This window comes from Pseudorca crassidens, chromosome 21 (genome assembly GCF_039906515.1).
Source record: "Pseudorca crassidens isolate mPseCra1 chromosome 21, mPseCra1.hap1, whole genome shotgun sequence".
In the NCBI taxonomy this organism is placed as follows: Eukaryota; Metazoa; Chordata; class Mammalia; order Artiodactyla; family Delphinidae; genus Pseudorca; species Pseudorca crassidens.
In genome coordinates this window covers 24,574,277-24,588,749 of record NC_090316.1, presented here as the reverse complement: position 1 = coordinate 24,588,749, position 14,473 = coordinate 24,574,277, and the positions used below count along the sequence as shown (strand labels likewise).

General features: G+C 41.9%; 1 protein-coding gene across 7 annotated transcripts in view; it reads left to right on the top strand.

Annotated features, from left to right (window-relative positions):
• The window catches only part of SNX25 (sorting nexin 25), a 110,680-nt gene that overhangs the window by 18,446 nt on the left and 77,761 nt on the right, over nucleotides 1-14,473 (top strand). For all 7 annotated transcript variants that reach the window (XR_010939531.1, XM_067721653.1, XM_067721651.1 and 4 more), the window contains exons 2-3: nucleotides 8,036-8,120; nucleotides 12,246-12,462. Coding sequence is in view for 6 of the 7 variants with exons in the window: in XM_067721651.1 (XP_067577752.1) it covers nucleotides 8,036-8,120; nucleotides 12,246-12,462 (302 nt within the window). In the remaining variant the exon portion in view is untranslated. The remainder of the gene's footprint in view (nucleotides 1-8,035; nucleotides 8,121-12,245; nucleotides 12,463-14,473) is intronic.

Genomic DNA, 14,473 nt, shown 5'->3' with positions numbered 1-14,473 from the left:
TTCTGTCTAGATGATCCGTCCATTGGTATAAGTGGGGTGTTAAAGTCCCCCACTATTTTTGTGTTGCTGTCGATTTCCTGTTTTATAGCTGTTAGCATTTGCCTTATGTATTGAGGTGCTCCTGTGTTGGGTGCATATATATTTATAATTGTTATATCTTCTTCTTGGATTGATCCCTTGATCATTATGTAGTGTCCATCCTTGTCTCTTGTAACATTCTTTATTTTAAAGTCTATTTTATCTGATATGAGTATTGCTACTCCAGCTTTCTTTTGATTTCCACTTGTATGGAATATCTTTTTCCGTCCCCTCACTTTCAGTCTGTATGTGTCCCTAGGTCTGAAGTGGGTCTCTTGTAGACAGCATATATACTGGTCTTGTTTTTGTATCCATTCAGTGAGCCTGTGTCTTTTGGTTGGAGCATTTAATCCATTCACATTTAAGGTAATTAATTATCGATATGTATGTTCCTGTTACCATTTTCTGAATTGTTTCGGGTTTGTTTTTGTAGGTCCTTTTCTCCTCTTGTGTTTCCCACTTAGAGAAGTTCCTTTAGCATTTATTGTAGAGCTGGTTTGGTGGTGCTGAATTCTCTTAGCTTTTGCTTGTCTGTAAAGCTTTTGATTTCTCCATCGAATCTGAATGAGATCCTTGCCGGGTAGAGTATTGTTGGTTGTAGTTTCTTCCCTTTCATCTCTTTAAATATATCATGTCACTCCCTTCTGGCTTGTAGAGTTTCTGCTGAGAAATCAGCTGTTAACCTTATGGGGATTCCCTTGTATGTTATTTGTCATTTTTCCCTTGTTGCTTTTAATAATTTTTCTTTGTCTTAATTTTTGTCAGTTTGCTTACTGTGTGTCTCGGCATGTTTCTCCTTGAGTTCATACTGCCTGGGACTCTCTGTGTTTCCCAGACTTGGGTGGCTATTTCCTTTCCCATGTTAGGGAAGTTTTTGACTATAATCTCTTCAAATATTTTCTCAGGCCCTTTCTCTGTCTCTTCTCCCTCTGGGACCCCTCTAGTGAGAATGTTGGTGTGTTTAATGTTGTCCCAGAGGTCTCTTAGGCTGTCTTCATTTCTTTTAATTCTTTTTTCTCTATTCTGTTCCACAGCAGTGATTTCCACCATTCTGTCTTCCAGGTCACTTATCCGATCTTCTGCCTCAGTTATTCTGCTATTGATTCTTTCTAGTGTATTTTTCATTTCAGTTATTGTATTGTTCATCTGTTTGTTCGTTCTTTAATTCTTCTAGGTCTTTGTTAAACATTTCTTGCATCTTCTCTATCTTTGCGTCCATTCTTTTTCTGAGGTCCTGGATCATCTTCACTATCATTATTCTGAATTCTTTTTCTAGAAGGTTGCCTATCTCCACTTCATTTAGTTGTTTTTCTGGGATTTTCTCTTGTTCCTTCATCTGGTACATAGTCCTCTGCCTTTTCATTTTGTCTATCTTTCTATGAATGTGGTTTTCATTCCACAGGCTGCAGGATTGTAGTTCTTCTTGCTTCTGCTGTCTGCCCTCTGGTGGATGAGGCTATCTAAGAGGCTTGTGCAAGTTTCCTGATGGGAGGGACTGGTGGTGGGTAGAGCTGGGTGTTGCTCTGGTGGGCAGAGCTCAGTAAAACTTTAATCTGTTTGTCTGCTGATGGGTGGGGCTGAGTTCCCTCCCTGTTGGTTGTTTGGCCTGAGGCGACCCAGCACTGGAGCCTATGTGCTCTTTGGTGGGTCTAATGTTGGACTCTGGGAGGGCTCACGCCAAGGAGTACTTCCCAGAGCTTCTGCTGCCAGTGTCCTTGTCCCCACGGTGAGCCACAGCCACCCCCCGCCTCTGCGGGAGACCCTCCAACACTAGCAGGTAGGTCTGGCTCAGTCTCTAGTGGGATCACTGCTCCTTCCTCCTGGGTCCTAATGTGCACACTACTTTGTGTGTGCCCTCCAAGAGTGGAGTCTCTGTTTCCCCCAGTCCTGCTGAAGTCCTGCAGTCAAATCCCGTTATCCTTCCATGTCTGATTCTCTGGGAATTCCTCCTCCTATTGCCAGATCCCCCAGATTGGGAAGCCTGACGTGGGGCTCAGAACCTTCACGCCAGTGGGTGGACTTCTGTGGTATAAGTGTTCTCCAGTTTGTGAGTCACCCACCCAGTGGTTATGGGATTTGATTTGATTGTGATTGTGCCCCTCTACCATCTCATTAGGTCTTCTCCTTTGTCTTTGCATGTGGGGTATCTTTTTTGTTGAGTTCCAGTGTCTTCCTGTCGATGACTGTTCAGCAGTTGTGGTTCTGGTGCTCTCGCAAGAGGGAGTGAGCGCACGTCCTTCTACTCCGCCATCTTGAACCAATCCATGGTTAAACATTATAAAGCACAATCCAGGAAACTGATTCTGATCAAACCAGGTTTCGTTTGAATACTTAAAAACTTCACCAGTGATAGAAAGTGTAGAGGCACATACGCAATAGAACATCTCCAGGACATGGACACTTTGCTCTCTGCAAAGTACAGCCTCAAAAGCAACAATGCTTTGGGAACACTGTTCTATTATGTAGTGTCTTAATTTTGGTGACTTAAGTTTCAGCCCTTCTCTCTTGCTTTTGTTTCCACTATACCTTTACCTTCAGAAAACCAAGAAATCTGCTGTTAAACCAACCAGCTGATTAGCCTCAACTTGTCGCAAGTTGATTCCATTTTGAGCTTTATTAGTGATAATAGCTGTACTTTGCTATATGTGCCAGGAATACTGCTAAATTTTTTCCGTGAGCCAGCAATTACAGACCAGATGCCCAGCGTTCCAATGTGGCTCAGGATTTGGTCCAAACAGTGTAAGCCCACAGTGTTTGGAGTAAAATGAATTACTTGGAGATATGATATAAAATTCTTGATTTCCGTTTTTTGTTGGAAACAGTTGGGACCCCGAGCAACCCCCTTAACTCGTTTATTTTCCTGCCAGGCTCTTGCTGTCTTGTTTCTTTTTTGGACCCTTGCTATTATTTCCTTTAATTCTCTGAGGTGTTATAAGCCCACTTCAGCTAGAGAGGGAGTGGCTGGGACAAGGACTTACCATTAGTAAGAAGTCCTGTTGGACTTGGGAGCCCTCATAATTCCTCACGGTGGCCACTCAGCTTCCATTCTGACATGACTGCTGTCATTCATGTCACAGCCTTTCGTCAGGGTCTTCCTATCTTCCTCAGAAGGGATATGTGTGGGTCCTTTGTTTCTTTGGTTTTGATTAAATTATTTTTTGAGGAGGAGGCAGAATATGGTTGGTTTGAAAGGAGCCATGGTTTTGAGAATAACATAGTTTAAGAATGAGAATATTAGTCATGAGATCCCGGTAGACTGTCAGATGCTGAAAATACTTGGAAACACTCGGCCACGTGACAACTCCACGTGGATAATGATGATTGGGGGTTTGTGTTTGTTTTCCTAACATAAGTCACTCTTTCAATAGCTTTACAGGAAATTATACCCATCACTCCTTCAATTGCTTTTCCTTTTAAAATAAACCAAAATAAATAATTTTTTTTATTATTGTTGAAGTGTATAGCAAAGGAGAGAAACACTTGTTTATTTGAGTAGCTCAGGTAATAGGCATGAAAGGAATTACCAGTCATGGACTGGCTGTTCTAGCCCCAACTCTGCTCCCACAGCAAGGAACACAGTAAGCAATGTCATCCTTGTAAACAGTGGAAAATGAGGTGTATGTCTCAGCTGGATTCCAGATCATTCCTGGTTGTCTAGTTGCTAATGGTGTCCGAGTACCCAGGTCTCTCCACGTGGATTCTCTCCGAATGTTGTTCCCTCAGGAGAGGGTGTCTTTACTCTGACACAAAGACAATTTGAGTGTATCATGGCTATAGACTAACAGCTGACTTTCAGGAGTAAACAGAAAGCTGATATGTACTCAGGAAAGGGTTTGTTGATATGGCATCTATTCCTTGTTGCTGAGAATCATATATCAGAGAAGAGCTTTCAGGTTTTGCCCTGTCTTTGGAAAACGTTTTCTTTGGTTTTTATTTATTTAGTTTTTGGCTGTGTTGGGTCTTCATTGCTGTGCGCAGGCTTTCTCTAGTTGTGGCGAGCGGTGGTGCGCGGGCTTCTCTTGTTGTGGACCATGGGCTCTAGGCACGCTAGATTCAGTAGTTGTGGCTCACGGCCTCAGTAGTTGTGCCTGGCGGGCTCTAGAGCTCAGGCTCAGTAGTTGTGGTGCATGGGCTTAGTTGCTCTGCGCATGTGGAATCTTCCCGGACCAGGGCTCGAGCCCATGTCCCCTGCATTGGCAGGCGGATTCTTAACCACTGCGCCACCAGGGAAGCCTGGAAAACGTTTTCAAAATGAGCAATTATATGTTGAGGCTGCTCACTTTCTCTCCCCAGGGAACTCACTGAGTGATTAAAAGTGATCTTGACAAGTTGGTTCTAAGCTAGGTTTACATCTTAAAATGAAGACAGGTTTCATTTATTTTAATTAAGTAAAAAATAAGGTGTATTTTTTACATGGCAGGGGTTCTGGTTCACCAAACTCCCATCTATCTTAATATTGGGATATGGAGGCCAAACATCAGATGAGGGTGGACTGCTCAGACTGTACTCGAAGTCCTCAGTTCTGGATCGAGTAGTGAAGACTTCTGTCACTTACCCTTTGTGACAGAGGGAGAAGGATGCCCATTTTTCTCTCACCTTTCCTAAAACCAGCATTCTTAGGAAAGTGGTTGTCAGGAAGAGGCAGGCTTTCCCTGAGGGATGGGAGGGACCTGCGTAGTGCAGAGAGAGGGAGGTTAGCATTTGCTGTAACACATCTTTTGGGGAAGTCTCTGTCGTGTGGAGTTCCTTTTTTCAAACCTATAAATGGAAGGAGAATGAAGACAGGTTTTGCTCCACTGCCCTCTGGGCCACAGGAATGCACATGTGCCTCTGTTTTGGTGCCGGCCTTCTCCCTTTCCTTCCCTTCCTCCCCTTCTTTCTCTCTTTCTCCACCTCGGGATAATGATTAATTAGTGAATTCCATCTCTGTGATCTGAAAGAAAAGGAGTATGTAGTGACTAATCTACACTCATGTAGTAGTTTAGCCACGAGGAGATTCTGGCTCCATAAATATTAAATCCTTAAAAAAGGAATTTCCATGCATGGTTACCCAGTTACTTTGGGCCCGTGATGCTTTCTTTTATCTTCCTGTTCTCCTTACTTACAGACTCGCCATCAGGCTGTGAGGATGGGACAGGGCTGAAGAACTGTTTTTTCTTTCTATTAAGGGCCAGTGACCCCCTGGGGGATGGGGTGCAGGGAAATCCAAAATCAGTTTGGAAAATGAGATGGAAAAAATAATAGCGCTTTTAGGTAAAGAGCCAACATAGAAAACGTTATTCTCATCTAAGCTTTTTAAATTAAAGAGAGTAAAGGTCTAATTCAGGTGCAGTGAGTAGTGACAAACATGTTTATTGTAGGTATTACATCTAAGTATGAAGCAGAGAGAGAAAAGAAATATGCAGACAGATGGCAATAATTAGTAAAGCCATAACTAGGGAGAGAAAGAAAAGATAAAAAGTAAGAAACTGTTTTGAAGGAAGTTGTAACGATAGACACAGGAGCTCACAATATGCTTAGATATGCATGTGCTGTCGTATTCACACCCGCTTCTCTCCCAGCCCTTAAAGACAGTTTCCATTTTAAGAACCCAAATTCAGGAACTTCTCAATTAAGCGTTGTTTGGCTGTGGTTTCATCATCCGGTTAGTACTGTGCCTGAAAACTGCCATACCTATATTTGGGAAGCTATAACAGACTGCCGAAGACTTGAGAAGTTGTGATTAAAGTTATTTATCAGTATAGCGCTCTAAAAGTATTAACTCAATTAAAATTTTGTCCCCAGTTCATAAGTTGTTGAAATATCTGCCTGATGTTCTAAAAAGCACTAGAATTTAAAAATTCTTATCTCTTTAACTTTTTTCTTTCACAAACTAAAATTTTTTAAATTGCAGTAAAATGTACTGACCCCTTAATTTTATAACAAGCTACTCAAGAGACTAGAAAATGGTTTTAAACGCATGAGAGTATATTTCTTTTAGGAATAAAGTGGCTTTTGTCTATAGGATTATGTATGATTAAGGTTTTTTTCTAAAAATGATTCCTTGGGAAAGTGTTGAATGTTATATGTTAATTTGTAGCATAAAGGGATTCTTGAGGCTTTTAAAAGTGTTTCAGCTAAGGAATCTCAAGACTGTGGCATTTGGGACTTCCCTGGTGGCACAGTGGTTAAGAATCCGCCTGCCAGGGGACAGAAGTTGGAGCCCTGGTCCGGGAAGATCCCACATGCTGCGGAGCAACTAAGCCCCTGCGCTACAACTACTGAGCCTGCACTCTAGAGCCCCCGAACCACAACTACTGAGCCCATGTGCCACCACTACTGAAGCCCGCGTGCCTAGAGGCCGTGCTCCACAACAAGAGAAGCCACCGCAATGAGAAGCCCCCGCACTGCAACGAAGAGTAGCCCCCGCTCACTGCAACTAGAGAAAGCCCGTGTGCAGCAACGAAGACCCAATGCAGCCAAAAATAAATAAATAAGTAAATTTATTGAAAAAGACTATGGCTTTTGTTTTTTAATAACAGTGATCACAAAAATGGTTGATACTCTTGGCATTTGACCCATGGGCAGTGTGAAACTAAGCCAAGGACTAGAAGTTCTCTGCTCATGGTCGGGTGGTCCAGGGCCATGGGGTTGTTTGCAGCTGTGTTGGGGTGGTCTGCCCAAGAACAAAGGGACTTCCTCATGCTCATTTACTGGATGAAGGTGATGCTAACATGAGCCATTTAGATCTCCTGAGTGACTGTGGTGGTGCTAGTAAAGCACTTGTAATATTTCACATGCCTAAAGAAGTGCTCTACGTTCCACTACTAGTAACTTTTTTTTATTGCTCTGAAACCAGTAAGTGGCCCAGTTACATTATACATGCTTTTGATCACTTTGGTATGTGATCAATTAAAAGTTTTCCTCTTTAATGTCATCTTACTAGCCAGATAGTGGGATTTAAATCTGATACATTGCCTCTCTCTGTTTTTGTTTTTTTGTTTTTGCCAGCTAGTATCTTTTTATAATTAAAAACTTAAAATTTACTGTTACACAGACACATGTGGAGGAAGAAGTTAAAATCCTATGCCTCTGCCTATTAAAGGAAACCACTTTTAATAGTTTAGCATGTGTGCTTCCAAGCATTTTCCATCGTGGAAAACTTTCCATGAAGGCATATGTATCCCTAATTCATTCCTTTTAAGGGTTGCGTTATATTGTAAAATATGAGCATATCATAATTTAACTCTTTGGCTATTGATATGCACTTGGGCTATTTCCAGTTTTTTGCCCTTACAATCAACACAACAGTGAAATTCTTGGTATATATACTTTTTTGCAACGTGGAGGTATTTTATGCTGGCTAGATCCCTAGGAGTGGAATTGCTGAGTGAAGGTAGTGCATTTAAAATAACTCTTATACTTTGTGTCTTATTTTAGAGAAATCTTCTCCATCCCAGGATTCAACACAGCGTCTCCCTTGTTTCCTTTAAATGCTTTTTTAGTTGAAAAAAATATTTAGCGTTTTAATCACTTTGGAGTTATTTATATATGAAGTGTGAGATAAGACTCTAATCTTTTTTGCCACATGAATATCAGATTGTCCCAACACCACTTATTGAGTCGTCTGTTTTCCTCACAGATTTCAAATTCTTTCTCATTATGTTCTTAATTCTCACATATAGATATGTATCTATATATAGGTATTTTTGTACTTTCTACCATTCTGTTGATTTGTTTATTCCTACACTGATATCATACTGTTTTGATATCTGGTAGGGAAAATCCTTCCTTAATTCTTCTTTTTCAAAAATTTCTTAACCTTAAGCATTTATTTACTTTTCCAGAAGAACTTTATAGTCTGTTAAGCAATATTTTAGTGCCTGTTTAAATGGTTTTTCATACCTTTGGTTTTATTTTTATGTATGATTTATTCATTCAGTAATATGCATTTTTTATTCTTCTTCTTCCATTTCAGAGTCCTGTGTGTGGAAACTCACACGAGTCAGTTCAGTCTAGAAGGGTAGTCATTTCTCATAACATGGACAAGGCTCTGAAAGAAGGTAAGGATTAAGTTAGGATATATAATTACCACGGGAAGCAATTCATTATGTTCTAAAAGGAAAATAATCATTCCTAGCAAATTTATCTATCCTTGTCTACATGTTGCATTTGAATTTTTTCTTCATGAATTTTTACTTGAAGACTTAATAAATACATCCATATTTTAGTTAAATGGATGGGATCTAAACATTGATTAAGTAGGAATTTGCAGGTCACATGAAACTACCCAGCTAAGTGGAGCTAGTTCCAGGATAGGAAGCAAGGATCTGCTCTCTGTTACCTAAAGTAGGTATCAGGAAACTTTGTTTCTTTTAGATATAAACTAGAGAAGGTGCGTTGGGGATGAGTACACTCAGGCTCGCTCATGGACAAACCAGTTAACCAAATTTAGGGATATCAGTCAACCTTATAAAAGAATGAAGGACATTCACGTGAAACTTGTATTAAGGATGATTGGAAAGGGGATTGTGGCGGGTACAATATTATCTGTCTAGAAATGGGGACAAGTAAGTGTAATTACAAATATTAAAGTTTAAAAGAGAATAATATATTTTGATCAAATTAAAGTTTAAAAAGATATTTTAAAAATTAAATTTCTAAAAACTGATAATTTCAGTTATATGTACAGAAAAAAATGTCTGAGGTTTTTCAGATGAAAATACATGGTGTTAAATATGAAGTTAGGAGAGAACTGGCAGCTATACCAGACACCCTTAAAAGGTTTTCTCCTGAAGTTACATTTCCTAGAAAACTGACAGAAGATAGACTTTTTTGTTTGTTTGTTTTGTTTTTGCGGTATGCGGGCCTCACTGTTGTGGCCTCTCCCATTGCGGAGCGCAGGCTCAGCGGCCATGGCTCACGGGCCCAGCCGCTCCGCGGCATGTGGGATCTTCCCAGACCGGGGCACAAACCCGTGTCCCCTGCATAGGCAGGCGGACTCTCAACCACTGCACCACCAGGGAAGCCCAGAAGATAGATTTTTAAAAATCTTTTTGACTTGCTATTAAATCTCACTAGATCCATAGCCTAATTTTCACTAGGCTCCCCTGAATTATCTCACTAATGTGGGCCAGAGAATTTAATTCAGTAATTATCGCGTACCTGCTGTTTGTTTGCTCAGTAGACCTGGACTACTCTAAGTAGACAGACTGCTTATACTGTCCAAGGATTAGATGCTGACACAGCGGAAGCAGAGCTAGTACCTCAAAGAGCATGACTTTCCCCTCCCCATAGGCTCAACTTACCTTGTTCATGACCCACTCTTCCTTCCTCCCTCCCTCCCTCCCTCCCTCCCTCCTTCCCTCCCTCCCTCCCTCCCTCCCTTCCCCCCCTTCCCCTCTCTCTTTCTTTCTTGCTGTGTTGGGTCTTCGTAGCTGCACGCGGGCTTTCTGTAGTTGCGGCGAGCAGGGGCTACTCTTCGTTGTGGTGTGTGGGCTTCTCATTGCAGTGCCTTCTCTCATTGTGGAGCACAGGCTCTAGGCGCACGGGCTCAGTAGTTGTAGCACATGGGCTCAGTAGTTGTGGCTCGCGGGCTGTAGAGCGCAGGCTCAGTAATTGTGGTGCACGGGCTTAGTTGGTCCGCGCATGTGTGATCTTTCCGGACCAGGGCTCGAACCCGTGTCCCCTGCATTGGCAGGTGGATTCTTAACCACTGCGCCACCAGGGAAGTTCCTCATTCATGACTCTTTACCTAGTGGTATGAAATATCTGTCCATTTTTGTTGAATGAATGAATAGATCAACCAGTGACATAACCTAATAACCTCAAAATCTTCCCAGAAGATGACTTTCGTTCTGCACACAGAGAGTAATTATTAATTGCATTTTTGAAAACTTTGTACACCGTAAAGGGCCATCTATATGATCAATGAAATTGTTGTTCTTATCATTATCGTTGGGGCAGTTCCTGGTGGAATGCGGACTGTTTCTTTGTGCCAAGAGACTCAGGTCATGGACATTTACCACCTGCGGGGCTCTACCTCTTGGGCATGGAAGATTGCACCCTGAGTTATCCTGGGGAGAAGGCAGAGATGGAAAATGGCTCTCTCGGAGCTTCTCTCTCATACTGTTTACTTAGGTTGAGTCATTCCTTGTTCTGAACATTTATAGATAGAGACTTAACCTAGCATCACATTTTCTAGACTACATGGTAGCTTTTTAACTGGTCTCTTCACCTCTAGTAATTCTCTACTTTGTTACCCTAAATCCTCTTTTCAGGTTAATCTAACTAAAGCTGAAAAGTTCTAATCATGTTATTTCATTCTCTCTAATCTTCAGTGATTCCCTCTTACCTACTTATTTCTTTGAGAGCCGTCCTAGAAATTAGATGTATTTGAGTGATAATAGCATCTGAATTTTTGTTGGCTGTTATGCCTTTAGAAGAAAATCTCTTTGCTTGGCAGTGAGAATAAGTGTTCTTTCACTTCTCACTGTGGTTTGTTACATTTCTTACACTTATTTCTTAATGAAAACCATAAAATGATTTTATGATCACGAAGTTCTGTCTTCTTGAATTGACCTAGAAGGTATGTTTAAAAACATTTTGTTCATATGTGTACTTGTGTAGGTGAGTGTATGTAGTTAGGTAATACATACTTAGAATCTTGGCTTTGTTTTGTACTTTTTATATTTGTTATATTTTTATGATACTTAGTTTGAAGAGGGTTACTGATGAGCTATTGATGGAAGATATGCCTGTGGCTAACATATATCTCTATTACTGAGTACAGATTTTTGTCAGTATTTATTTTTATCCATTTCTCACCAAAACCTATTATCAGAGGAGTATTTTAGGTGTGTAATAATTAGAGTATGCAGTGTGGTTAACAAATGTAGTGAGACATTATGTAGGTGAATATGCCCTTCACATAAATCTTTTAGCTGAAAAGATCTTATTTTTAGAGATTAAGTCTCTTATAATTGCTCTTAATTTCCTGCTTTAATTTGAAATTAAATTTTAATGAAAGGAAAAATGCTTCTATTTTTCCAAACGTTTTGGTTTGCAGATTTATTTGCCACTAGCTAAAAATTCTTTGGCATGAAAACTTTGTTTGATACAAGAGTATGAGAGAAAGAATTGCAAATGAACGAATTAGCAGTGTTTTACTGGCAAGGTGTGTGTCATTATGCTCTTGTTGCTTGGCCTCGGGGTTCCCAGAAGGAGGGTAAAAGGCTATAAAAGCCTGGAGGTCATGTAATCCAGCCCCACCGTCTCAGGAAGTAATTTTTCCATGTCATCCTTGTCCATTAGATACTCAGCTTGTTTAAAAATTTCTTATGATGGAACATTCGTCATCTAATATGGCAGCCTCTCGAATAGCTTTAATTTTATTCGGTTCTTCCTTATGTCGAACAGGAAAAACAACTTCCTTGTGATTTCCACCCATTGGTCCTATTTGTACTGTCTAGAGCAATTTAGAATTAAAAAAAAAAAATCAGAGGGTTTGGTACCAAGATAGAATATTTAAAGATTGGGCTATCTGAGAAAATCCAGTACCTATGGCCACCACACCCCCAAAATTCTAGTTAGATGAGAATCTCTCATTTTGAAAGGCTTCAGGGAAGAGTGTGTCTTCCCGTGTTTTGTTTTCTACTCTCTTTAAATTTTAAACAGTGAGGGACTTCCCTGGCTGTCCAGCGGTTAAGACTTTGCCTTCCAGTGCAGGGGGTGTGGGTTTGATACCTGGTTGGAGAGCTAAGATCCCACATGCCTCTCGGCCAAAACACCAGAACATAAAGCAGAAGCAATATTGTAACAAATTCAATAAAGACTTAAAAAAAAAAAAAGGTCCACATTTTTTTTTTTTTTTTTTTTGCGGTATGCGGACCTCTCACTGCTGTGGCCTCTCCCATTGTGGAGCACAGGCTCCGGACGCGCAGGTTCAGCGGCCATGGCTCACGGGCCCAGCTGCTCCGCGGTATGTGGGATCTTCCCGGACCGGGGCACGAACCCGTGTCCCGTGCATCGGCAGGCAGACCCTCAACTGCTGCGCCACCAGGGAAGCCCGGTCCACATATTTTAAAGTGACTACTAAATAGCAGGTGGCCAGCTTCCAGTAGAAAAGCCGTCTCGGTGTCTGTTGCTTTCACCCAAGTTTGACGCGTTGCTCTGTCTCTTCCTGGTAGTGTTTGACTACAGTTACAGAGACTACATCCTGTCCTGGTATGGAAGCCTCAGCAGAGACGAGGGGCAGCTCTACCACCTGCTTTCCGAGGACTTCTGGGAAGTTGTCAGACGGCTGCGCCACAGGCTGAGCCGCGTGGACATGGTCAGAGTTGTCTGCAGTGATGTCGTGAGAGCTTTACTCGCTCACTTCTGTGACCTGAAGGCGGCAGACGCCAGGTAACTGTTATAATGGGAACAACCTCCCCTTCACCTTTATTCACAGTAGAATATTTTCCTTATTGAGAGGGTCGTTGAAGTCAAGACAAAACTCGGGCACATTCATCCTGTTGCTGGCACTCGGCTGGAAATGTAGACATACTGGGGGGGATAATTATAATGTTCTGATAGAGTAAACTTAAAAAATTTTTAACAGAAAACCACTTTGTGGACTTGTTTGCTTTTGTAAATAACTGAAACAGTGACGTGAATTTTATGGAGCCAGCAGCACTATCATGAATGTATTTAGACAGTATTAAGGGTGCCTAGAAACAACATTTAAATATAGCGCTTTACACTCGGAAGAGTGTCAGTGAGTTTTCAGTTTTCAGGAAAGTTTAAATGAAGTTCATTTTTTGTGTGCGTGTGAGTCCTGTGTTAAGAGCTCTGTTGCGTCACAATATCCTGAAAATTGATTTTTAAAAGGAACTCAGGGTTGGAGCATGTGGGCTGTGATTGGAGAAGGTCTTCCAATGTGAAAATTGCTAATATTTAGGCTTTAGTTAGCCTTTTGCTCTGTTACACGGGAAAGGTTTGTGTCTGTGAGTTGACTCTGCCTATGGAAGAAGACTGCAACAAGGCCTTTCTGTGCTCATAACAAATTCTTATTCTCTTAGGTTTGCGGATAGGATTTTAAGTGTTTGTCTTACTCTTGTGTGAGTGACAGCATGGTGACTCATAGCACCTCTAACTGGGACATAGAAAGCAGTCTTACTGCAATAAGTAGCCTTCTGCCTGTTTGCATCTGGACTCAGTTGGAGTAGCAGCAGGCTCCCTACAGCTCCTGTGGCCTCTTCTCATTGACACTGCTCTGCCTCTGCCGTCGGGGACAAGAGAAAGTATTTGCAAAATACGTAAGGGGATGAGTAAGCAGAGGCATCCTCGTCGGGCAGGTGGGAACTCACATTCTTCTAAGAAGCCCTGTCTTGCGGCTCTGTCAGAAAGTACTCCCTCTCCTGCCTGTGAGGTTGCTCTGGGGCCTGGCTGCCAAGGGCACTCGGTCGTGCAGCAGCAGCCCTCTGTCCTTGGCTGTGCCGCCTCTTCCCATGAGTTGTCCCCTCTCCCCATGTCCACGCAGCTCAGGTTCACGTGGCCAGAATCCACAGGGCCGCCATATGCCTGTTCTTCTCCAGCTTGCTGACCCCGGTGTGTTTTGCAAACTTTAAAAATAAAACCAGGAATACATTTTATATTGTGATGCAGTTTCATCAAATAATGCTCAGTACCTGTGAAAACTTTGATATTTTTTGTTCTTTACCATTTAAAAAAAAATGGCATTTGAGACTAAATTTTATTTTGTTCCTTGTGGGTCACAACCCACGGTTTGAAAAAATTACTGTAGAGCTACAGTTTTCAGATTTCGTGGTCTCAGAATCCCTCTACACTCATAAAAGTTATCAAGGACCTGAAAGAGCTTCTGTTTAAGCGGGTTAGAGCCGTGGTGTCCCAGGGCCGGCTTGTGCTGGGTGCGGGAGCGGACGGTGCACATCTCTCAATTCTGAGGTCAGTGGTGATCACCTTGTCGGTTTGTAATTGGCCATGGCGTGGGTATTTACTCCTTGAAATCGGCAGATGCTACAAATCGGAGCTTTTTTTCCCCCTTGGAGAGCCAGTTGAACATTTACCAGCTCACCACTCATCCTATCGGTCAATATTTACCATATTAGATATTAAACTAAGACTTTTATTTATTTATTTATTTTCCTGGTACGCAGGCCTCTCACTGCTGTGGCCTCTCCTGTTGCAGAGCACAGGCTCTGGACGCGCAGGCTCAGCGGCCGTGGCTCACGGGCCCAGCCGCTCCGCAGCATGTGGGATCTTCCCGGACCGGGGCACAAACCCGTGTCCCCTGCATCAGCAGGTGGACTCTCAACCACTGCGCCATCAGGGAAGCCCGAGAGTATATTTTTCACTGAGACGTTTATTTACCAGCTTCTGAAATTACTGCTTTTGTGGATAATATAAAGATATT